The 26,146-nt window shown below is 41.1% G+C and overlaps 1 protein-coding gene across 1 annotated transcript in view; it reads right to left on the reverse strand.

Moving 5' to 3' along the window:
• Positions 1-788: 788 nt before the first annotated feature.
• The window catches only part of PRPF31 (pre-mRNA processing factor 31), a 31,621-nt gene continuing 6,263 nt past the window's right edge, over positions 789-26,146 (reverse strand). The window contains 5 exon segments of the mRNA XM_063158081.1: positions 789-1,297; positions 1,300-1,401; positions 1,404-1,622; positions 1,625-1,788; positions 1,790-1,982. Coding sequence (XP_063014151.1) covers positions 789-1,297; positions 1,300-1,401; positions 1,404-1,622; positions 1,625-1,788; positions 1,790-1,982 — 1,187 coding nt within the window.

Raw genomic sequence — 26,146 nt, forward strand, 5'->3', positions numbered from 1 at the left:
TTATTTGCTCATTAAATGTACTACTTAGTGGCCAGGGTTTTGTTGTCTCCTTTTTGGGCTGATATTTTAGCCCTGAGGTACTGTAAGGAATAAAAAGTCAGGCTCCAGCAGTTCTAGCAGAGGACTTGTAGCAAGGCCTGCTTCATTCTGGGCTGCAGTGCAGATGTTACCATGGTGACTTCTTAAATACCAAAGTACTATGTGGGTGTGATGCCTATTGATCTTTTGCCTTTTTTTGTTTTATGTATCCTCTGCATTCTTTACACTATATTTGTAACTCTGTAATCTATACATTTTAATTTTTTTCCCCTGGGACTCCCAAATTCTATTTAGGACCCCCCAAAATCCATCCAAAATCCCTTCAGGACTTGCTGACCCCCTCATGTGGTCACCAATTGTTGCAGTGTTGTGATGAGGGTCCCCAGGACAAGACAAGAGATGAGAATTGACTCCAAGTTCTCAGATTTATTATATTATGATATTAAAAAGAAAAGATAGACTAAAACGATACTAAAGAAAGAGAAAGGAGATATCAGAAGGCTGGACAAGAATGATAATAAAAACTTGTGACTGATCAGAGAGTCTGACACAGCTGGACTGGGATTGGTCATTAAGTAAAAACAATTCATATGCAACCAATCAAAGATGCACCTGTTGGTAAACAACCTCCAAACCACATTCCAAGCAATCAGATAATTATTGTTTACATTTTGTTTCTGAGGCTTCTCAGCTTCTCAGGAGAAAAATCCTGGCGAAGGGGTTTTTCATAAAATATCAGGGTGACACCCTCAATCCCCCCAAGATGCTCCAACCACAAATTCTAATATTTCTAAAAATCTGGCAAAGTGACACTGAGGGGGAATCCTTGGGGATTTGGGGATCCCATTTTTGTTCCCCTTCACCTTGACAAACGTGGCCATGCAGGAGAAATATTTCTGGTTGGCCTCAGCCACTTTCTTCCTGGCTGCCTGTAGGTTCACAATCTCCAACTCCTGAAGGGGGGTGAAGGCCATGCTCGAGGCCATCCCTGAGCTGTGGTCCTGGATTGTGGATTTTCCCCTGTGGATGACACTCTGCTTCTGCAGGGTCCTCTGCAGGGCTTTCCTGATCCGGGCCTTGGTGGCCTCGTTGACCTGAGTCTGGCGCAGGTGGCCACCACTGGTCTTGCCCAGGTGGCCCAGGCTAAACCCGAGCTCTTCCTGGTAGATGTCCTCCTCCACCTCCCCAAAGCTCATTCTGTTGGCCTCTTCCCTCAGCCCCAAGCGTTCCTTCAGCTTCCTCTACCATTGGCCCTTCCCCTCTCCCTCAGCCCATCCAGCAGCGCTGGCAGTGGCTTCAGCGGGGCGGGCTCCTGCCACTTGTCCAGCTTGCACTCAATCCCCTCCCTCAGCTTGTACCCTGCCTTCCTGTCCTGCTCTCATGGCAGCTGTCCCCGCTGGCTGCCAGCGTGCACTTGGCCGCCATGAGCTGTGCCTCCTTCCTCCCCAAATCCAGCGGCCGGGCCTGGGCAATGTTGCTGTGGTGGATGAAGCTGGTGTGGGGCAGGACAGAGGTGGAGGAGAAGCTCCCAGCAGGAGGATGTTGCAGCTTGGAAAGCAGGGTCAGGCCCCCTGCCACCCCCTGATCTTGGCAGCCATGGAGGCCCCGAGGATGAGGGAGAGGTTGGGAGTGATGAAGGGCACCCGGGACTCCACGTACGCACAGATGCACAGCTTGGCCCAGCACAGGGCCAGCGCCAAGTCACATGTGTCCTCAATCCTGCCCAGCTCCTCCAACAGTTGCTGCCCCCCTTGCCACCATGCTGACCACCATGATGGTGGTGTTGGTCAAGATCTGCTGCGCGTTCTCGTTCTTGCATTTATCCAGGGAACTCTTCAATTCCTTGATGGTTCGAATGTAATCTGGGGCGTTGGGCACCAGCAACTCCAGCTCTAGGGAATGTTTGGAATATTTTTCTGGGCTATGTGTGGATGAAATGATTTCTGATGCCAGAAAAAGTAATGCTTTGATTCTCTAAGACTAAAAATATTGTTGGAGGGCTTTTGGTTTTCCTGCAGTTTCAGTGACACTAGGGAGGTACAGCCTTCCTGAACAGCCTACCACGTTTCCTCCTTGAACTTGTTACTTTACCCCAAAGTTCACGCCAGTGTAGACTGTTTATCTTGTCTGAACCTGGAGCCAAGGTCTCTGGGCTCTGCAACAAACCTGTTGCCCAAACTTAGTAGAGACTTTAAGACTCTTTTTGAAGATGTTAATGGCTGTACCTTCACCCATCAAATTGTTTGTAAAGACATTAGCTTTCCTCTCACTTCTGACTGCATCACCCCTTGTGCTCCTAATTGGTGGGTTTTGACAATTATGCTAATTTACTAAACTTGTAAAACTGTGTGCACTCCTGTGAGGGGTGGACATCTATGGACATTTTTCCATAACTGCTTCTGGAGGCCTTCAATGAAGACCAGCTTCCATATTACCTTTGACACTAACATAACTTGAAATGTGTGTTGTTTCATTTCTAGGTTGTAGAAGGCATCAGGTCCAGAAAACTTCCCAAGAGACATCTGGGAGACACTTTGTTCTGTCCATTTGAGATATAGGCTCTGAGACGTATGACAGCTGGGCATCTTACGTGAAAGCTGGTGGAATTAGGAGCTAAATGAGCTTTTGGGAAGTTAATTAATTAGTAACACATTTTCTGAGTAGTTAATGCAAGTGAATTGAATAGTATGTGTAAGGGTGGCATGACTGGCCCTTAACTAAAATAGCAGTGGGGAAAGGCAGTATTTATAGCCATGATATGAGGGTTTCATTGTCCAATTGCCTCTGTATCCCAAATTATTCCTTGAAGACCTTCTGAAGACAGCTGTTGAGGGAAGGATGAATGTTTCCAGAGCTGTGCTATGCAAGAGATTCATAAGCTGCCTCAGCTGACTTCCAGTTAGTTCTCACTGTGGTCTCAAGCAGGCTTGGCACAGGATATGGGTGGCTGATGGGAAAAGGCAGCACATCTGTCTGCTGCTGACTTTAACCCTTGAAACTGTTTGTTTTTGATGGAATATAAGACCCCTGGCACATCAAATCCGTGTTTGCTTTCCCAGAACACAGGGAAGCTGGCTCCCTGGCAATTGTTACGGTTTCATTAACATCTGAGATTTTTATGGGGCAGAACATTTTGTGCCGTTTTTGCTGCCACTTGATATTCTGGTGACGGGACTGAAAAAAAAACCTGATCTGTTTGTGTGTACACATGTCCTGTCCTAAATGGGGGATTGCAAGGATTATTTCCTTCATTATGGAAACTGGCCACTAAGAAACACCTATCAAAAGGAGCACTGCTGTAAATGCTCTCTCAAATGCTCCACCTGTGCAGCTCTCTGGGGGTTCTCTCTAAAACAGGCAGAGCTGGTGTTGGAATAACACTCAGGCTCCTCCCTGGTCCTTCCAGAGGATTTACTGTAGTCTCCCCCCTAAACAGAGGTCAGACCAAGTGAAATCCACAAAAGGATTATTAATGCCACCTGCCAGGACAGAGCAGAAGAAAAGAACAGAGGAGACAAAAGGCCACAAAATCCCCTCACATGAACTTGTCAGGCCCATGAATGAAACAGCTCAGCCTCCTGACACTTCTCTGCCCAAGTGTAATGTTTTCAGTTGTTCCAGCTTCCTGGAATAGCTGCACGACAGAGTGACCATAGAGATGACCTCTGTCTGGATTCCCAGAGGGCCCATAAAAAATGCAGACCTAGTGGGACATGCTTTATAGGACTTTTGGCTGGTGAGCTCATTAGGTGAGGAGCTGGAGGACTGGAGGTGGCTGCCTGCCACTGTTTGCTGGTCATTCTCCCACCCTTCATCTTCTGCCTGAAGATTTCCACATCAGATGCCATGGGAGCACTCTAAAGCTCAGAGATTTTTTTTGGCTGTGCTAATGCAAAGTTGCTTGAGCACTGTATGCTATGTATTGAAAACTGCTGTATACCAGTTCAGGGACTTGTTTTTTGGCTTGAGTTTCAGATCTGTTTGCTTACAAGGGATAGAAATTCTGAAACAAAGAATATGAACTGATGCACACTGTCTTTCAGGTACAGATACCTTTTTACTGTAGGTAAGAGCAGGTTATAGAAGGGAAGGAGATTTAAGGCTAGGGTATTTCAGGTTACATAAACAACTCTAGGTTAAATGTCTTAAGCATGTTTTGGCAAAAAAAATCAAGCATCGCTGCTCCTTTTGTTAATTAGTATCTGAGTTCTCTATACCAGTTATGTGTACATTATTTCAAGTGTAAGTTCACAGATAGGGTTTGTTTGCATTCATTCTTATGCTTGCTCTGTGTCATAATTTTCCTACAGTTATAGGAATGAACTTGTTTGAACATTCCTAGTTGAGTGAAAAAAAATATTTTCCCATGAGTATCATCTTTTTGGCAAACACATATGTGAAAAGGAACTGATGTGGGGACTGTTCCATGTGCTTGGGAAGATTTTACTTTGAGATCCCTTCATAATGCAGGAAAAAAAATTCAGTATCAGTCGTGACACAGAAGGTCTGTGGAAATAGAAACTCCACCCCAGCTGTCTGGGGTACTGATAAACAGCATTATATTTTCCAAGATTCTTGGGAGTGAAGCTGAAGTTAAGGGCCATCCTTTCCAGCAATATCTGTGTAAATCTTGTGACCTATTTGAACAACTAGGATGTCCTTCTTGGTTTTGTATGGGCCAATCACATCTTTTTTTGTGATGATGAAGTAACAGGGAAAATTTGGTGCTGTTTTCTTGGGATGGAAAGAGTTCTGCCAGGTTCAATTGTTATATGCTAATTTTACTAATGTAAGCACTGTCTTAATGACAGTGTCATTGTGGGATACTTATGTGACTGTAGCTGAACTCTGGAGTGCTTCTGGTTTTGGTGTGTCAGGTACATCATTCTGAGGGAAAGCTGCATTTTCTCTGGGATCCTGACTGCAGTTTCCTCTGCTTTGTTTTTGATCTGAGGTCTGGAGGAGGTCAGTGGGGGGGTGATGGCTGGCAACAAATGAAAGTGTGCCAGCACAGAAAGCTGCAGTGCTGTAATGGAGCATCTGTTGCTGTGATGTGTGAATGACTGGCATTCTGGGAGCTGGGACACAGATTGTTGCTAGCTCCTTCCCAAGGTTATTTCGGAAGTGCACAGAGCAGCTGCTGAGGTCTGGGGCAGGTTTAACTCTCTCATGGCTTCCAAGTGCATGCTGCATTAAAAACTAAGTACACATCAAGAAGCAGTTTTTCTCAGCATGAAATTTTTTTTTCTTCTGTAACTTATGTTTGACCTCAACATTAAATCCCTTGGTCACCATCTGAATGAATTACATAGTGTGAGACATACAAAATCAGAAAATAGAAAACTGAATAAGTTTTGATGGGGTTCGGTGTGTTTTTGAAAAGGAATTGTTGAGCAGAACTGAGCAAAATAATGAGATGTTTATTTGGAGCTAACATTATAGCCAGACCTTAACAGTTCTGGAAACAACCTGTAGGGTGCAAGGAGAAGCTTTTATCAGCCATCACTGTGCTATCCAACTAGATAACTGAGCATACAGCTTGCCATTCTTCCTACAAAATGCGTACTCCACACTGTCTGCTAATAAAATGTAGACTATAACATCTTTTTCCCTAACATTTGATCTGAACGTTTGGTAAACAGACTTGGTATAATGAAATACTAATAGGCAGGAGAAAGTATCATTCATATGGGAAACAAAGGGCCATTGCTATTTAATGGGCTGTTAGACCTATCTTGTTCCTCTACAGTTCAAATGTGGTTGTAGGATTAGTTGTTGAAGCTACAATGTAAAGTCATGGAGACAGATTGAGTGAGTCAAATGAAATACAAAAATGAACAGTGACAAAATTTTTCATGGCCTCTTAAGACTTTATACTTAGCACCTTTGAAACTTGAAATTTCCTGTTTTAGTGGCATGTTTTTATTCAGGTAGAGAAAAATGGATGAGTGTGGTGAGTCACTATGGACACTTGCTGTGCTTAACAAAGAAGTTGCTCATGGATATCCCCCCTTTGTTGCACTTTCAAATGGCTTGAGATGATCATTATGTCATAAAAAAATCTAGAGAGATGAGCAAATCAAGGTGTCTAGGTGTATACACCAAGAGTCACTGCATAAAAGAGGTGAGGCAATCTTTCAGCACTTGTGTGCTGGGTGCTTTTATTAGTTGCTTACTACACAGCATTTTCTGTTGCCCAGTTTGCTTGGAGGCACAATTGCAATATGCCATCTAATCCACAAAAGGCTGTTCATGCTGCTCATTCTTTAATGTTGAATATGATCTTATTAGCAATGCGATTTTTTTTTTTAATGCTTAGCTAAGTTTCCTGTCTTCTGATAGTATCTGTCTAAACTGTTGCTTGAAGGAAGGGAAGGCATCTTGGCTGCTAATTACAGTAAGCAAAACTGATTTTCCCTGTAGATGTTACATAAACACAACGCTGACCACAGCAGAGCTCAGTTTCCCCATGACCTGTTCCTGTGGGTGTTCCTGTATCTGATGGAAGTTCTTACATCCCACTGCTTTCCAAATCCCTGGTGTCTCCACTGAGGTCTGTGCTGACTGATAAGCATGAGAATTGTGTGGTGCTGCAAACACTTTTGCAGTAGAACTGTTTATTTTTCACTTTTTCTGTGTCTAGGAGAGAAAGTTCCTTTCAGTACAGTACACAGGAACATCATATGTTCATTTTATGCCAAGGGTTTATTCTCGCCTAGGTACTCATGTTTAACTTGAGATACGAGAACTGGATCCCCACATGAGGAATAAGTTGAAAGCATAAACCAAATTGTTCAGTCAGTGCAGGCTATGGTTTCTAAACCAAACTGAAACATGGTGGCGGTTCTCTGGTGGTTGATGGAGCTTTGTTCACTGCATTTAATTTTTTTCTTTAGTTTTTATTTTCTGCTGCTTTAGGCTCTGTTTCTCCCTGCTCTCCCTGTTCTGAAACCTTACAGATTGCCTGCAAGTGTTTTTCTATGAATAAATTGTAGATTTTGGAAAAAGAAAAAAGATGAAGCATAGTTTATTATTTTTCATCCTGCCTCTGCTGTATGGGAAATATAAGCAAAATCCACATTTTCAGATCACACAGTAATTGCCAGCATGTGTTGTCCAGCACCACCTTCAATGAACAATTCTTGGTCCTTTCATTTTTTCTCAGGGAGTCTCAGGTCTACCTTGCCAGACTGAACACATTAGGTACATGCGTGATGTGTGAACATTTTGTGCTGATATTCTTCCACAAACTTGGAACTAAAGAAATGCTGAGGCATTGACAAGTCTCAGAAGAAATTCCTGTGTTGACTTAATGCCATGCTCAGTGATACAAGAAATGTTCCCAGCGTACTTTCCATGAAATTGTGTACTGGATTTCTTTCTGTATGAACATGACAGAAAAGAGGTTTTGTTTGCTAAAGGTCAGAGTATAAAAAAAAAAATGCACTGTTTTTGGGGGATTCTTCTTGCACATGTGCACTTTTACTGGGTCAGATGTGGGTGGCCTGTGCCGATAAAATCAAATGTCTGAGTAGGCTGCTTGTGGACTGCTCAGTAAACAGCTCAAGTACTGTGTCTAGAAGTGCCTTAAAACACAGTCATGTAATATTTTTGGCTCAGTATATTGCAAAATCTTTGGTAGTTTCTTTACTGTTTGCCCTAACCATACTGTTAGATAGCTGTAGCATTAGTGGAAAAAAGTCTCTCTGGTAACACTGAAAGTTATTTATTCTCTCTTGATCAACTTTTCCTTTCATCTTGTGTACCAAAACCCCTTAAAGGGCTATTATGAGCCAGATTATCAGCATATTAATGCAGTGCTCTCCTTCCTAACAGCCTTCATTTTATTTGCTGTACTTACATCTTTTTCCTCTTCCCATTCCCTGCATGTACACAGGATGTTGCAAACAACAGGCAGCTCTATTTTCAGACACTGAAAATTTTCACAGTTTACACATTTTTTGTCATGGTTAATTTGATGATAACTTGATGGTTTCAGGATAGGTGAAAATACAGGTAACTTGGTAAGCCCCTTTCTTTGTGAGGGAGGAAAGTACAAAAATGATGTTTCAGGAAACTGTGAGAACACCTGGAATTACTTTTATATGTATTGGGTATGTCTCTTCTAGTTTTTGTTTTGGCTTTGTGGGTTGTTCTTTGTTTGGAGGGGTTTTGTGGTTTTATTTGTTGTTGGTTGTCTGATTTCAGGCACATGGATTTTATAAAACAGACTGAAATTTGACTTTGAGCTCTGTGTTTGACCAGCTGCTCCTCCACAGTGATATTAACACACTGGTGATGAAAGGAAGCATAAATTTTCCTACCTTGTATATCAAGCCAGTACATAGGCTACCAAGTTAAATATTTAAAAAATTAACTTGAAAGCTCACTCACTTTTACTCCTACCCACAGTTGAGATGTTCTACATCTCAAGTGTTTCACAAAGCTGAACTAAAATATTCATATATTGTCAGTGAAGAATAATCTTGCTGGGTCTTTCACTGCATGACTCCCTGCCACGACATTTTTGGGGGGCTATTCTGTCTGGAACAGGAGTAGAAGCAGAAAGAGTACAAACTAAGTTTGGTGTTCCAGTAGTGAGAACCATGTGACAGAAGAAAACAGGAACACTTTGTGTCTGTTGAGTGGCACCAGCTGGAATTTGTTTGAAACTGATGCAGTTTAAACCAATCCTAAGTGGATTTAGGCACACTGATCTTAAGTGAAGATCAAAACTCCCTGTGTCACACAACGGTAAAGCTGGAACAGTTTATCTACGTTCTTGTTTGTTTTGTCAGTATGGTGTTTGCAGCTGTTCTTGGTTTTCTTTATTTTATAACAGAGCTCATATTCAGCTGTAACAAACTTGATTCAGTGTGGTTGCTGTCTCTCAATTTTTCTTCCACTCACACCCATTCTCAGGCTGCCTCAGCAGCCTGGGTTAACTGGAGCTGTGTGCAGGGAAGGTGCTGTGAGCTTGAACAGGCAGGGAGAGCCTCCAAGAGGCAGGTGAAAAACATCAGCTGAGTTTAAAAAGCTCACACAAGGCAAAAGTTTGGGCTGAGCCAGTATAAAGCACTGTCTGGACCAGGATCACATCACAAGAGTTCTGGACACATTTCAGCTTGTAATTTAATGAAAACTCAGGGGAAAAGGAAGTTTTTTTGAATCTTTGTATTAATAAAATTGTTTTGGAAGAATGTACCCTGGAGGTAGCAGCCACCAAGAATTAAAGAATTAAATTAAAAACAAACAAAAACTGCAATCAATTTACCAGTATTTTTAGAATAAAAGCAATGAAACTAACCCAAACCCCATTATTTTTGATACAAAGTTGTCTGAGCCTTAGGTATGACATGGCTTGGTGTCATCCATGGAAAGAAATAGGCAGTATACCTATTTTCATCATTTGGGAAATGGATGTTATCAGCTCTGATTTTTCAGATTTTTTGTTCATCAAACACTGAGGCAAGAGGCAGGATGAAAATCCAGCCTACTGATTAAAGCAGCAATAGCCCTCCCCGTTGCTGTAATAATAAAGTTCTTTTCTGATTTAAAACAACAGCATGTTGAAGCATTAAATTTTCCAGATGAAGACATTAAAATAAATGAAATTAACTTAAAAGCTTCTGATTTATAATACCAATGGATACAAAGCTTTAGAAGAATGTCTTGTTCAGAAGCTTAGAATTAGAGTATCAATTTTATTGTGGGAAACTGTTTCTTTGCAAAACTGAAAAGACAAATTCCTTACTAGTTTTATCATCTATTTAGTTTTCCTGTTATGATTTGGATAAATCAAAGGTTTAAAAGCCAGCATTTTATATTTGACAATCTGTGACTCAGCTCAATTTTAAAAAAATCATACATTCAATGAGAAACAGGACCCTAGACTGCCTTTGCTATACAGAATTCTTAAGAATTGCTGGTTCTTTTTACACACACAGATGAAAATGTATCAGCTGGTATTTACTGTGCTTTCCTTCCAGGCTTACTGCCCTTCTTGTGGGTGCCAAGCGAGATTAACTTTTCCCACAAAAAACCAGTTGTGGGGGCAGTAAGGTCAGCTGAACTGCTTGGATGGAGGGGTGTCATCAGTCTTCTACTAAGTAAATGTGTCTTTAAACTCTACCACCTTCACAAAGAGCTCCATATGAAATGTACAACACCAATTATTTAGCATTGATTGATATTTAGCAACTATTGCTCTCTGAAGAAATTTCCTGATTTGTTTTCCTGTGCAATCAGTTTCTCCATTTTACTTTTTAGTAGCATGTCTGATTGGTTGGAATGAAACAGTAATCATGTTTTCTTCCATTTACTATGCAGACTTGAGAGTATTTTATAAACACGTAATTTATTTCCCTGTCCCTTTAGTAATGTGTATGTGCTACAATAAGAAAACCCAACAAAAATGATACATATTAAAATATATTTAATATGCTGGATTCACTGGCATTCAAACTTCTATGTAATGGAAATAGGGTTAAATATTTTCTTTAGTGAAGGACATCTGTGTAGTTGCATGTGTTTTACAAGCAAACCTATTCAGTTCCACTGATGTAGAGATTATACTGCTGCAGCAGAATTTTACAGTGTTAAACATTGCTGGCATTTAGCCTGTAGGGGTTTTAATGGGATTTCAGATCTCATTTAAATGTATTTTTTTTGAATGTCAAAATAATGTGCAATTTTAAAATCTAAAAACTGTAGTTAGAACACAAAACACCAGTTTTCATTTCTAAAAGGATTTACATCTCCGAGGTGTTTTGGTCATTTCTTGTAGTCAATTTGTACAGGTAAAATGACTGCATTAGAAGCCTAATGAAAAAAACTTGATACATTTCTGCTGTGTAAAGTAAGTCCATTATTTGAAAAACAGAAAAGAAATATTCTACCTAGTTTCTGATGAGCCCAAGTGTACACCTTAACTGTTTAAAACTCAGTGTTACTTGATGACAGTGATGTATATTTGCAAAGTCTGCCTCCCTATTAGAAATAACGCTCTTCATATCCTTTCTGAGTTGTTTCAGAAACTGAGAAGACTCTGGGATCACAGTATAACTCAGGCTGCAGTTTAGTATCTAGTCTAACTATAGTTCAAAGTTTATAGTTTATATAGTTTCCCTGGATTAAGTAGAGCATGAATATTTTCTCATATTGGCATGCCCAGAGAACATTCCTGAGCTGTGTGCTCTAGTACCCGAGGGCTGCTTGGTTAGTAGATGCAGGAGAAGTTTTTCAAGAGCAGAAATGCAAATTTTCAGCCTGTTGCCAGCTTTATTTGTGACCCATTGTCTTCTGCACTCTGCTCTTTCTGCTCTTATACCTGGAGAGTATTTGGATGCCTGATTTGGTGCAGGTGCTTCACGCCTGAAAGTCAATTTTGTATAAAAGTTTAACTGGGAAAAAGGTTGAGGAGAGGCTGCTTGAGTTTATGCCTGATCTAAGTGAGCTGTCCCACAACTGGGAGTGCAAGCAGCAGCCAAGGGGAGCTGTTGTGTGCAGTTAAAATCCTTTTTTTTTGCTACCTTCCTGTTCTGATAAACTGAAGTAGCTCTGGCTGCTTGCTCATATGCCTCTGCAGTTTGGCTCAGTCAAGTCTGCCCTTTCTATAACAGTTCATGATTTAAGCTCCAGATACTGCAGTAAAAAAACAACAGAACAAGCGAGTGATGGATCCTGAGATGAGATCATTGGGCAAGATAATGAACAACTCCTTTCAGAGATGAAATACTACTGTAATTCCAGCAATGTTCTGGCTATCAGAATTGAGTTACTATTGCCTTGGAGGTTTTGCAATCAGCCTGCTGGAGTGCAGCCTCCTGCCTGCTAAAACACTCCAGTTAAGTGACTGTCTTGGAGCAGTTATGCTCCTTTGTCAGACACCTGCATTCACTGTAGGCAGAGACACGAGGGCCATGTTCTGTGAGGGGATAATCCCAACTGGACAGGCAAGCCAGCACTCACAGAGAAGACGAGCAAGCATGGAAGGGTGAAAAAGACTCTCATGAGTCTGGCTGAGTGGTTGCTTTGTTGCCTATCTCTGGACCTGCTCCAGAACCTCAGTTTTCCTTCCAGAACTGAGGGGCCCAGAACAGGACACAGCACTCTGGGTGTGCCCAGCATAGGGGGACAATTCCTGCCCTGCTCCTGCTGGCCACACTGTTTCTGAAACAGGGCAGGGTGCTGTGTCCCATCTTGGCCACCTGGGCACAGCAGGCTAATGTTCAGCTGCTGTCACCCAGCACCCCCAGGTCTGCTCCACTCATGCCTCAGACTGTGGCGCTGCCTGGAGTTGTTGTGACCCAGCTGCAACCTGGCACTTGGTCTTGTGTAACCTCTTGCTGTTGGCCTCAGCCCATGGTTCCAGCCTGTCCAGATCCCTCTACAAAGCCTTCCTATCCTCCAGCAGAGAGATGCTCCCACCCAGCTTGGTGCCATCTGAAAATTTCCTAATGCTTGACTCAACCCCCTCACCCAGATAACCATTAAAGATATTAAACAGGACAAGAAACACTGGACAGAAGAACAGTGAAAACTGCTCAAGACGAGACACAAGAAACTCTCTGGTCTTGTGCAATCTGTTGAACCTGCAGGTTCATCAGTGAAAAATCTGTGTTTGAAATGCTCATTTTTCCTCACCTAAAGTGCCAGTCCTTTACATACCTTATATTTTTGTGCTTGCACTTTGGTGCTGGGGGTTGCTGTAACTGGAGCCCTCATCAACTCTCAAGGAGCAAGATTTTCTGTGTAAGTGGTGAATTAAGGCTGGAAGAGGCAGACTACTAATCTGGACAAGTTTGAGGAAAAAAGGTTATTCTCAAATCATTCTAACTAGTGAAGCTGCTGCTTTTGTCTGCATACTTTGGATGAAGGACAAACAGTAGTTGGTGGGGCCAGGCCAGGCCTGTAAGAGTTGTGGAATATCTCAACTTGGAAGAGTCCCATAAGGATCATCAAGTCCAATTCCCTGCTCCTCACAGGACTATTTAAAACTAAACTCTGACTAAGAGCATCATCCAAACACTCCTTGGACTCTGTCAGGCTTGGTGCCATGACCACTTCTCTGGGGAGCCTGTTCCAATGACCACTCACTTTCTCACTGGATCACTCTCTCAGAATCTTTTCCTCATGTCCAGTCTGAACCCCCAGGATGTAGGCTCAGCAAATGTTTGAGCAAAACAACTGTTAAGACACACATTTGACCTAATTTAAAACACTCCTGTGGGTAGCAGACACACCTGCTGGGTCTCAGAAATGTGTCTAGCTATACTTGTTCGTGTCTGTTTTGTCTTCACCAAGCATTGCCAGCTGCAGTATTTTCTTTTAGAAACAAGTTTATTGGTAAATATTTCCTCTCTGATGAAATAGTTTAGTGATGAATGTATGTTGCTTAGTTTTTCTGTTCAGTATGCCTTACCAAATGTTCAGCTCTATGTTGTTTCCACTGTAGTCTACTGTTGATATAGTTCTTGTGCAAGATGGTATTTTTTCACCAGTAATTTGCTGACTCTTTCTCCAGTATCTCCTAATTTTTCCCATGGACTATACTTCAGAGACTGCAGGAAATTCCTAATTATGGTTAGACATAGCATTGAGTAGTTCCTTAGAAGTTTCCAGGGTCAGCTCAGATGATTTTTCAACCATGCTCTGAAACATTTCTTTTATGCTTTCAGGCTTCAATTTTTCAGCCAGTTACTTATGCTTGCTTTATTATGTAGACTAAAGATTAGCATGATGATTTGTGTAATTGGGATGGGACAAGTAATTTTGAAAACAAAATGAAGTGAGCAGTTCAGGTATCCATGATGCAGGTCTACCTAAAGCCATTTGCTTGTGTGAATGCCAGTCTTAGTGTGGCACTTTATAAAGGATAAATCAGAAGAAAGCAATTCAACATACTTCAGTGAATTCTAGATCTGTGTTTTACTGCATCTTTTCAGCACTGTGGATGATCTGGCCTCCAGCTTGCTGAGGCACAAAGGTACTACTAATTACTGAGGAAAAGCAATGTCACTGTGGTGTTGTGAGCTAGCAAGGCTTTCTAGAAGTAACGTTTGAACTGTAGGTTCTTTTAAAAAGATTTGGTTTATCCTTCTCTTTCTTTAAAGCTGAGGGAAACCTTTACCTCTTTGGAGATGTTGATATGAAGCAGATTCAGGCTCTAATGTTGGTGTTTTGTCAGTTTTCTTACAGTGAAAATTGCAGTAGAGTTCATACTCACTACACACTAAAAAAAATCCAAAATTTTACAGATGATCATTGAATGCTGCTTTTGCAGAGCACAGCTTAAGCTGTGTTCTGTAGTCCTGCTCTCTTTGTGTGTTTCCTGGTCTGTCTGATCCTTCTGAATGGCCAGAATGGCCAGCGGATGGATTCTGTTGGTGAAGTCAAGCAGATGACTGGCATGATTGCATGCATAAATGTGCCAGCAGCTCAGCTGAACTACCAGGCAGCAGTGTCAGCCCTTGAAAGCAGAGCTCTGGAGGTGCTCTGTGTGATGGAGGTGCTGATGGGAGGGAGGCTTTTGTGCTGGAGAAGAAGTGGATCATAAAAATTACATGTGACAGGCAGTAGGAAAACTCAGCTATTGCGGAGGCCCCGTGCAATGCTGAAAAACACTGCTGAAATATTGCTCTGATACAAACAGGAGGCCTGGAGGCTGATCTTGCAGATACTTGTCTGTGTATTCTTTTTAATACAAAGACATAATTTATCAGCAGGAGTAGCTTCAAATGTAGCTAGGAGAGCTCTACAACAAATAGCCTGGAATCACAATGTGTTGATGTGAGTGTGTGCATGGAGTTTAGTCTAATCAGCAAACACAAAGTGTAGCATGTTAGTGCAATTATTGCCTGAAAAAGAAACCATGGCCATTGAATTTTTTTGGGTTTTTTTTACCATCTGGAAGGTGGGGACATAACTTGAGCTATTGTTGTGCTAATACCTGTGAAAGGTAAGACAGGGCACATAATAAACGAAAATGATTTTGTGTGAATCTTGCCAATGTTGTCTGTTTCTTGGAAAATGGTAAAGGAGTATGTTTACTTTTTTTGGTAAGGGACTTCGGGCTGGGAGGAAAATTAGCTGTAATTTTCCAGTAAACATTGCTTGAAATTGGAAGAGGAAAGAAAATGGAGAGTCTTAACATCAAGGAATGCCCAGATTGTATCATGCAGACTGCAAAGTTCTTAGGTTATTTTAGGTCATAATTTTATGTAGCTTTAAAAACCCTTTATGTTCTAAGTAAGCCCCCTAAAATCAGCTATTGGAACAGGCTTACTGCTGTGTTCCCACTGATAAGGCAATTTCCATTGTAGGAATCTGAACTAATTAAAGGTGAAAGGTACTGTGTTTTTAGGGGAGCTTAAATGCAGTAGGGATCCCTTACAGAAGAGCTCCAAATAAGATGGTAATGATGGATCTAGAAACACAGAGATGAAGAATAGGTGGAAACACTTTTGATGGGTGTCTGAAGTATTAGATCATTGTTGTAAGGAAAAAGAAAAGTGGGGAGGTGTATCTGTGGAAGAAAGATTTTCTGCATTTAACAAGTAACAGTTTGCATGGCACTCTGAGTGTGGGATTTTCATTCTAGCTAAGGCCAACTTTTAAACTGCTGTCAATGCTAAAAGAAATATGCATTTTTGGCTCCTCAGTGAAAAGCTGTGTCAAATGTTCTTGCTGACCACGACAGCCATGCTTTGGTGTTTGGCAGAGCAGAGCTTTCCTACTGTTCCGATTGCACAGTGGCCCTGGACTCCAAGATCCTGTTTTCATTTTCTTCAAGCTCTGAACTGGATGTTCAGAGTGAACAGGATGATGAACTCAGTGCCATTGAATAAATGGACAACCAAATTATGTCCAGAACATAAATACATTGCTCTTAGATATGCTTTTATTTTATTCTAGGAATGGCTTTTTACATGTACTGCTCTTGTCATGGCACAGACAGAAAAGGACCTTATCTGAAAGTCTGCATGAGGCACTGAATTGTTTATTCCATTTTAGGGTGAGGGTACAACTGCTGTGCAGAGCATGATTTAGCATGTGGCACAGAGAGTATGTATTGTTGCTACAGTTCCTGTTGTAAGCATTTTGCTTGTTTGGACATTGTCCCAGGGTGGCACATGGCTAAGAGAGCAATATACCTGTCTAGGAAATAACTGTTTCCTATTTCCCAAAACCCAAAAATGAAGTTTTTACCAAAAAATCATGGCTGCACTTGTATTGGCTTTTACAGCTGACTTTTCTGTGCGTCTATAGCAACAGAATCCACTGCCTGTGTTGACAGGGTGGCTATAGCATTCAGGAGGAATGCTGAGCTGTTAGGTTGTATAAATGAGTAATGCCTTGCAACAGTTGGCCTTGACAGCCTTACACTTTAAGTGGATTTACAATCATCTAATATTTGCACACCTCCTTTCAACACTTAAAGCATCAGCTTCTCTATAGTCACTGTAAATCTAGGGCTATTCTTTCAGGAGGAAGTTCCCTCCAAGTGATTTCAGTGACCTGAAATGCTAAGTGAGATGGCTGCACCTTTAATGAGAGGGACATTTCTTAGTTCGTCACCAGCTCTGGCATAAGAGAACATTTGCATTCTTATTTGGCCAACAAGAGCCTCATAACAGCAATTTCCAGATAGAAAAGAGCTGAATGCTGAAGTTCAGCTTTAATTAAGTGTGCTACATCTAGCTTAGCTTCTCTAACAGGCTTAGATGAAGAAACACCAAATAATTAAAGGGATAAAGTAGAGTAATGACTAGGAGTTATAACAAAGAACCAAGTCTGGTTTCTTTTAATCATGACATATATTTTCTTTTTTTATGTGTGGACTTGAACATTTCAGCCCTTGTGGCTCAGTTCACTCGGCTGAAGAGGAAAAAAAATTCTTATAATGCTTTTGAAGAAGTGAAAAATAGTTGACAGAAACCTTACAAGACCTTTTATTTTTTGGTTTTTTAGATGTTTCCACAGAGAAAAACATGATATGGTGATGGGTATGGGTGAATTTTTGAAAGGTTAACACTTAACATGGCTGCTGTAAGGACAAATACAGTTGCTGTGGGTTTGATCACAAAGAAATCTGGAAATTTGTTATGGTCCTGTGACAATGCAAATTGTGGTAATCTGTTACCAGAACACTCTCATGCTGTATAGTTTTCACATTTACTCCTTCATAGTGCAGTTGAAAAATCACAAAAAAAAAGTCAAACAAAAAACCTCCAAATTAATGTCAGTTGTAGCTAAAAGCATCATTGAAATGCTACAATTCCCAAGAATTTAGAGACCATGGAGCAACACCATGATTTGATTCAGACATTTCCAGACTCTGGACAGTGGATTGATTCCAATCTTTCCTTTTTGTTATCCAAATTTTCATTTCATGCTTTGTAAAGTTGCTGTGAGATGCTAATTATTACCTTGTGCTCAGCTTTGGACCAGCTCTGATGGTGCTGTGGTCCCAACAGTTTGCAGGAGCATAAAACATACTCCAGTGCTTTTTTTCAACAAACTGAATTCTTGCAAGAAACATGTCTGCATGCTAGTGCTCCCACCGTATTACTGTATTCTAAGCAAAAAATTCCCAAAGGAAAGCTACACTTCAAAGAAGCTGAGCAAGGAGAGATGAAACACAGATGCTATTGTAGGGCAAGATTCCTTTTAAAAAGAACACCACCATCAAGAGAAGTTCAGCAGCATGGATTCAGCCTTTCTCTTATTTTTCCATCCTCCTGGTAGTGAAATAATTGCAGTAGCTATTTTAATATGTACTATGTCTTTCTAACATGTCCTGAGGAGATTCTAGAAGGGTAAGAAACAGAGAGGGGTAGTCCAGAGGAAAATGAACAATGGAACAGCACAGAGGGAAGTCACTGTCTACTCAATTTCACTCTGCTGCAAACTGTTGAGGGCTTTATAGTTTGACAACAATGACAGAGCTGTCATTAGTCCCCATTGACAAACCTTAGACTTGTGCTTTAACTAGTTCACTACTGGCAACATAAACAGGAGATTGTGATCAAGTAATGGGTTATGTCTTGTGACAAAGCTGAGGTACACAGAACACTCTGCAACTGCACAAAGAATCATGAAAATAGAAAGAAAAAGGATCCTAGATGAAAATGAGGACATGCTTTTTATTTGCTTAGGAATTAATTGTAGTTTTTTTGCTTTGACTTGTGTGTGGCTGACTTTAAATGCCCTTACACACCAGTAATTTGCTCAATTGATGGATCTGAAAAACTCAGTCGTGTGGAGCTGGGAGCGGCCTCTTTCTAGTGATAGAAAGCGAAACTTTGGTGTGAGGTTTTTCAGCACCTCAGGCTGTATTTGTCACCAGTGTGTGTTCTCATTTAATGAGGCATTCTGTACTCTGACAGAAATGGGAGACTTGTGCACAGTTTGTACCACCGAAATCAACATCAAACGTGATCATGCTTGGCAGCTGAGTGCTAACTAGTGCTGACCTGTGCTGATGAAGCAAACAGCTGGCTTTGCTTGACATGCTGGAAAAGAATATATTTTTGTTGCAGGTTCAGAGATATCAATTAAGTGTTGGAAATGTGCTTGAGGCTATGAAATGGCCATTTTGATCTAGGATTCCTTGTTGTTTGGACTTGTTCAAGTGGTGAAGTTTGGTATGGCTCCTTGTGGGGATAGCCTGAATAGAAATAACTGTTTTAGACAACAAGTATTATTTTCATCAATACACCTGATCATTGAGGCATAGTTTTTCACTTAGGTCCATTTCAGTGTTCTTGTCCTTTTTGTTTGATCACTGGATTTATTTCACACGGCAGAAATGGTAAAATACTTGGATAAGTGATCTTACACACTAGAAGCATGAGTTGTGTGCAAAAAGGCAGGAACCAACTGCCCGAAACATCTCGGATTGGCCTGGCAATCTTGGGTTTGATGAACGGAGGGTGAGAAGAACTGGGAAATCTTGAGTCTTAGAAAAAATGGTGTGTGATTAACATTTTGAGGGGCTTTTAGGTATGTAAGTTGTATCAGTGACTTTCCTGGGATTGCTGCTTTAATCCTGCAAATCTGTAATTTTAGGAAAGTAAAATGGGAACTACAGAGAAAGGGTTTGAAGAGAGGTGTGAAGGAAAAAACAAATATTGAAAGGGTCCAGGTGACATTGTAAGCCACCAGACCATGTCTGAATGCTTTATCATGTCACTAAAAACTCCCCGTTTCTAGTTTAGTTTATACGCTTCATGGAAATTGAAAATCTGGCCTTGAAATATATTTAGAAATCTCTCAAGATTTATTGTCTGATATTACAGTAATGTTTTTTCCCCAGGCTTGACAAACACCTCTGAAAAAACCCAACCCCTCAACTGCCTCAAACCACTGGAGTCTTTCCATTCTGTTCTTGTCAGTGAAATAAAAACCTTTTTATTTGACAGGAAAGCTGCTAAGCAAAAGTACCCAAAGCAAATCAATCCTTCCTAAAAAATCTGGAAACAAAATAGAATTGGATATTGAATTGTGGCCATCCTGCCCATATTAGGAAATTACAGTGTTTCAGAAGCCAATCTATTTAAAAGTCAAATTGTTCACTTTTCTATCCAGGTCATCTCTTTCCTGTCCATTGCATTCTGTCACAGTTATCCCTGGCTGCATCTCACTCCATGTTCATAACAAAACATGTCATACATCATTTCATACACAAAACGTTTGCATTTTCCATTAAAAGTGAACAGCCAATATAAAATGCATGCTTGCTTTCAGTCTGCAAAGAATATGAACAGTTCTTATTTGGCAATAATTTTCACAAAAGCAACTCACAGAATTACTGACGTCTCAGCCTGTACCATCAAGGAGCACCCACAAAATACTTGTAAAATGAGACTGTGGACTAAAATTATCTAACAGTATATTACAAGGTAAAGATCTGGTGAGTTTGCCTTATGATCTGGTGAACTTTTCCTGTGGACTCTACCTGGTAATGTGAATGTTAATGGCTGTCTTTTCAGCTTTAAGTAACAAAGGTAAAGCAAGGACAAAAAGCTCTTCCCTCATTCTGCTAAAAAGATTTTCATGCTCTGTGATGTCACTGTAGTTTGGTTTGCTTTTCTTCCCCAGGAAATGTCTAACTGATTAATGTAATTACATTTTACTAAAATCAACTGTGATTCACTTGTATTAGATTTTTACTTTGTTACTTCATCATATGAAGCCAAAGCTTATAATTCACCCTCTCAGTTATTCTCTTTACCAGTCCTGTATTCCTTATCCTGATGATGACACACGTTCAGTGTAATTAATAGAAACATTTCCTGCTACAGAGAGAGGTCTGCAGGTGGTGTGCGAGAGCACTTAACCTTTGAGTTCATTGGAGACAGGGTGATGGATAAAGTGATTAAAAACATTTTTAAAGTAGTATTAAAGCAGCAACAGTGCAGTGCATTTTGGCAGGAGATAGTAGGCCTGTCTAGCAGGGCATATCTGGCTGAGCAGCAGTACAATGATTCTGCTTTCTCCTCTAAACCCTGATCTGTGCTGTGGACATCCATTTCCTCTTTGGGAGCCCCTTCCTGTATCCCTTTTGCCAGTATCATTTTAATAATCAGAGTATTGCTGCAGGTAGATGCCCACAGGTAGGTCAGTGAAGCACTGGTGCATTTCAGTAGGGTTTTTTATTGTCCTCCTACAGCATTTAGCTGGTTCATAGGCTTTGAAGGAGTTTAGTTACTGAGTCCACTTCTCATTTGCTCTTTTGAGACTGTTTACCCCACAAAGTGGGACCAATGCTGCGTTACTTTTTACTTCCCCTTTCCAGGCCATCTACATACCACCAAATATGGAAAAAAAATGAGTTGTCTCTGATTTTTATGGTCTGGGTAAAAGTTGGCAAGGCATTATTTACTTGTGCTCTATACAGTTACTTGAAGATGAGTTGCCTGATCTGTTGAGATGGGATTCACAGTCCAAATTCCTCTTTACTTTGCTTCCAGTGCAATGAGTGGGTGACTTCATCCTGTTTCCCTGCAGCAGAAAATACAGAAAATAAAATCCTGTGCCAGAATCTTTGAGAACTAAGCCTGGGTATCCTATAGTTGTGTTATGCATATAAGGTTTTTGTTGCTTCCTAATGGAAGCACGACATGATGGGCATTGTAGCAACAGAGAGTCATTGTCCTGGAGAGCTTAAGTTGAAACAGATGTGTTAGAAGTGGGGGAGGAAGAAGAAAGACATAGAATAGCAGCATGGGTTTCCCAGATCTGCTTGGCTGGCAGAAACTTGGACTAGAACTCAAATCTCAAGGCCCCTAGCTCATTGCTTTTTTTGGGCTGGATCCTGCTCTCTGTTTATACCCCTCATGACATCTGTCTCATTTTTGAGACTTGCCAGGTAGGCTGAAAAAAAGAAATTATTGGGACATTACCACTGCAGTATCCCTAAGTTCCCAAAACCACAATTGCAGTTTTTTTTTTTAAGGGGGAGAAGTAACAGTAGTTTTTTGTTTGGGTTTTTTTTTTAGCATCCAGTTTTGCTGAAATATTCCAGTTACAGGATTGACTATGCATGACTTGTATGCAAGCATCAGGTAGGAATGGTTTTACAGTCCAGGATGCATTTCCTTACCCTGAATTGTTCAGCTCTGTTACCACATTAGCAGTGTAGCCATTTGCTAGGAGGGGCAGGGAAGCCAGTCACAAGACTATTGCATTTTCTGTTGCTTCTGGTCCCCAAGGTCTGGCAAGCAGGAAGGCTCGGGTTGCTACAAAGCCCTGGTCTGTGTTTGACAGCTTGGTTCTGGCTGAGAGCTGGCAAGGGTTTTGGCAGCCTCTCTGAAAGGGATTTGAATCCCACTGTGGGCTTAATGGTAGATGCAGTGTGAGCCGGTTCCTCAGAAAGTTTCTTTCCTTGTGTAACCAATTACATTCTCTTCCTACTCCACAGTCTGCATTGTTTGATCACAATTAGAGGGGTGATGGGCACTTGGCTGGGCAAGGGGAGCTTGGGTGAAACAGAGCTCAGTAAGTATTATCATCCCACAGCTCCTCTGTCACTTACAGGGACTAGTCTGTCATTTATTTGTGGTTGATGGCAAAAGTTTTACCTCAGAGATTCACAAAATGCAGCCTTGAGGCCCTTTATTGTGGCATCCTAGACTGGCAGGGGAAGAGTTACCAGGAAAAAGAGTTAAAAAGAGGAGAACCTTTAACTTGTTAGTGCTTAGAATTTGCTGTGAAAGGTTTGGTGTAGGTGAGGCATATGATGTTAAAGGCTTGGTGTAGATGAGGCACATGATACCATTTCCTCTATCAGCCATCATTTGCATGGAAAACACTTCTTGCAGGTCTCCTTGAACATGGACAATTTCTGTTTGCTGCTGCCTAAAAGTCTTCCAAAACTGCTTCTCCCTAAATGGAGAAAAACAGACATCTAGAAGCCACAATAGAGGATGGGGAGAGATAAATGAGGTTGCAGAGGTGGCCAGACAGATAGGGAAAGGAAACCTGAAGGCACTTTCTGAAGTGTAATTTCTGCTTAGTATCATTTATCTGGTTATTTAGTCTCACTTGCTAGCTGTTGGGATTTAGTATGCATTCCTACCCATTAGTTTCTGTTCCCCCCATGTACAGACAGTGATGCACAGTGTGAGGCAGGTGTGAATCACTGGGAGCCTCTGCCAGATCACTCCCCTGTTTTTCAGCATTTGCTGTAGAATCTAAACGCTGGAATTGTGTATTGGCTTAGAAATGCTCCTGTCTTCAAAGAGTGAAAGGCTCAGCTTCCCCTCACAATGAGAAAAACTGCATGACCAAAGCCTTCTGGGAGCAGCTGTGAGTTTCTTAATTTTGGAGATACCAGGTGTGGTCTCAGTTTTGCCATTTTTGGATCTGGTTGTTTGCCACAGGAGCTTTCTTCGACAGCACTGAAGAAGATGGGGAGCAGCAAGTGTTGATTGTTGATGCTTGCTTGTGAGGGGCAAGCAGTAACCTCAGTGCTTGCAGTACGTACTGCAAAAATGAGAGTAAATTAAAAAGAAAAAACCCAACTTAGCCTGTATGCCACGTCCTTTATATATGTATTTAATACAAAATTCACCAGGTTAAATTGCACGATGAAATAGTGGGGCCAAAAAATAAGGCATCTGTTTGTCATCTGTCCTGGATTATACTGCATGAAGTAGTAATCCCCACTTTTTTTGAGATTTTCAAACATTATTCCTAGTAATTAAGGAAGGGAAGAATTTTTTATTCTAGAAGTAATAGCCTTAATTGCCTCATTGTTACAAGAAGTGACCCATTTCGTTTCTGTGGCTGCTTGCCTAGAGGAGGAGGTCGTTTGCCGTGACACTTTGATAAAATCTCTGGAATTAAAAACTTTGAGTACACAGGTCATCAGGCATACATTAGGTTCTGGAAAATACTCATAAAACTAAATGAGGCATGTGGAGATGAGTGCAGCAGCCTTTATTGCCATGATTAGGTATCCAGTCATGTTGCTTCATTTGACTCTGATTTCATGTAGCCTCTGCTCATGGCATCACCTCCACTCCAGCATCTATTTTGTGTCATGTTGGGAAAATTGCAGTAGGGGCTTAAGATAGACCTCTGTGGCAAGCAGAACATTCATTTAAAACATTCAAATGTAAAAATCCTGTTCTTGTTGGCAGGGTTATTCTTGGGTAAAAGGCCTTGATGAAGAGGGGAAGAGGATCTCTTCTTTTTCTAAAGGGAAAAAGAACCGATGACAATGGTATTGCAAGAAAACCCAAGAGCTAGTTGAGGGTTTTTTTCCTGGTGAAAGGTTTTTATTAAGCACCTGGAAGGCATAAAATACATCTCAGAAGTACCTGGAGTCAATTGACTGACCTTGAAAACAGCTTGTGTGTGGGAGAAGAATGGACAGTCACTAGGATGGCTTTTATGTATGGGATAGCTGAAAGAGGCTCCTATTTATGCCTGATCCAATGGGAGTGTGCAGAGTGGCAAATGGGGCTTTTTGACTCTAAAGGTAAAAGCCTTACTTTTGCTATTAAAATCAAATGGCTTAAGAACTCTCTCTAGTAGTTTGAAGTAAATGCCACTGTTTGAGATGGAAGTCTGTCTGTCAGTCCTGCCTCAGGATACATCCAAAAGAAAGGGAGACAAATGAGTTTGGACTGCTGTGCTTTCTGTTAAGGCTTAATCTGTTGCTAGAACTATCTGTCACTTGAACCACCTTTGGAACTGGAAGGCTTTAATTGGGATATCCTCAGGATTTCCTTGCTGTAGCTCCTGTGAAATGCATGATGAGGAATGGCAAACACTGCTGCAGCTCTGAGTGCTCGGCTTCCCAGCACTTCAGGGGTAACCAAGCTTACCATGAAAATAATTGGGGTCAGCAATCCACAAATATGAATGGGATTGTGTCCTATCTTTTCCAGTGAGAGATCTCACCTTTTGGCTTCACTCTGTAAGTCTCTGGTCTGATTTACAATACTGCAAAACAATGCAGCATGCATTAAAGATGAAGTGCAGCAAGAACTGCTAGTGAGGCTTAGGAAAAAAACAGCCCACTAGCAAAAGGCACCTGAGCTGTAATCACTGAAGCTTTTATTTCACTTTCTTCTAGTCAGGACCACAGTGGAGCTAAAGCATTAGACAACCAAGTCAAGTGATCAATGTTGTGGTGAGGCACTGAAAAATTCTTAACCAATTTTTTCCTTGGATGCCTAACTAACTAACTGCAGAGATATGCCTTAATACATGGTTGAAAGAAGTACAGACAGGTCCTGATATCACCAATAAAATGAAACTTTAAAAAGCACAATGAAAGAAAGCAAGATCAGCCTTAATAAAAGCATTTTCAGTGCGAGGGTAATAAGAGTGCATTATAACACTAACAAAAATGGTGAGTCTCCTGGAAGGATTTTGATGAAATAAATATTGTGCACTGCAGATGCCAATCAGTCATGTTAACACACCATGATATATATTAGTCCATGGCGCACTGACAGGGTAAGCTATTCAGAGGGGTAGGAAATGATAACTTATCTGGAAACATTTGGTGCAGTAGTAAGATTCTGGATGTTATTCAGCCACTGACACAGACTACTTGCACCTGTCCTTGAAGGAAGTGCTGATGGATATTCCAGGATCACACTTAAATTATTGCAGAACATATATACTGCAGGCAATATCCTGCAAGAAAATAATCTGTGGATTTACCAAAGGACTGAGGTTCCCCTGATATACAATGTGTTGGTGATAGGAGGTCTAGATTTTGTGCAAGTATCATATATTCAACAGGTGGTGATTGTTGCTATCATGATGATGCAGTAATGCTTGAAGGGATACTTGCACCTGGAAGAATGTCTGAGAAAAGGTGAGATTTCCACAACCTGAGAAATGGTATGCTTCATTTTTAAGGTCTTGTGCAAGTCCTGATAGCAGCAGTCTTGACACAGCAACTTTATTGGATGAATTCAAGATATTTTAGTGCTCCTTTTTGAATCACTCTTCAAAATAATCCTTTGGTAGTATGAAACAGAGTAATTTGTTTCCATCACTCTCGCTTTTGCTCCCTAATGAAAGCTGACCCAAAAAGCTATTTGTGAGTTTTTTTACTGCCTCATCCAAGTCTTCTAGAGCAAAATTTCTAATTTCTCCCTGATGACTAAGCCTGTTGCCTTGTGCAGGAGAGTGTTTTCTTGGCAAATTGGGTAACAATTGTCTCCAGCTCTTGCTCTCTTGTTTTTTGTTCTGGTCATGCTCATCTTACCTCTGTTGCCCTTTGCACCTTAAATGATGCAGTTCATGCAGTGGGGCTTGTCACTTCAGAACTTAAGTCCAAGAGGTTGGGACTGACCTCTGGGAATCTGTGTTGGGGTTAAACATGGGTTTTGTTACATCCCCCTCCTCACATACCACCAAGGTAGAATATAATACAATGGTGGTATTTGTTTTCTCAAATAAAAAAAAAAAAAAAAAAAAAAACCCAGACATTTCCTAGTGCAAATTTTTTGAGACACTGACTTCCTACCCTCAGTGCTTGTTCTTTACTAATCTAATGTAGCAGTGACTGACTCAGAGGGTGATGTCTGGCTGCAGCTGTCAGCAGAAGTAATTGCTGTGATAGACATGGACTTCA

This window comes from Melospiza melodia, chromosome 5 (assembly GCF_035770615.1).
Source record: "Melospiza melodia melodia isolate bMelMel2 chromosome 5, bMelMel2.pri, whole genome shotgun sequence".
Taxonomy (NCBI): Eukaryota; Metazoa; Chordata; class Aves; order Passeriformes; family Passerellidae; genus Melospiza; species Melospiza melodia.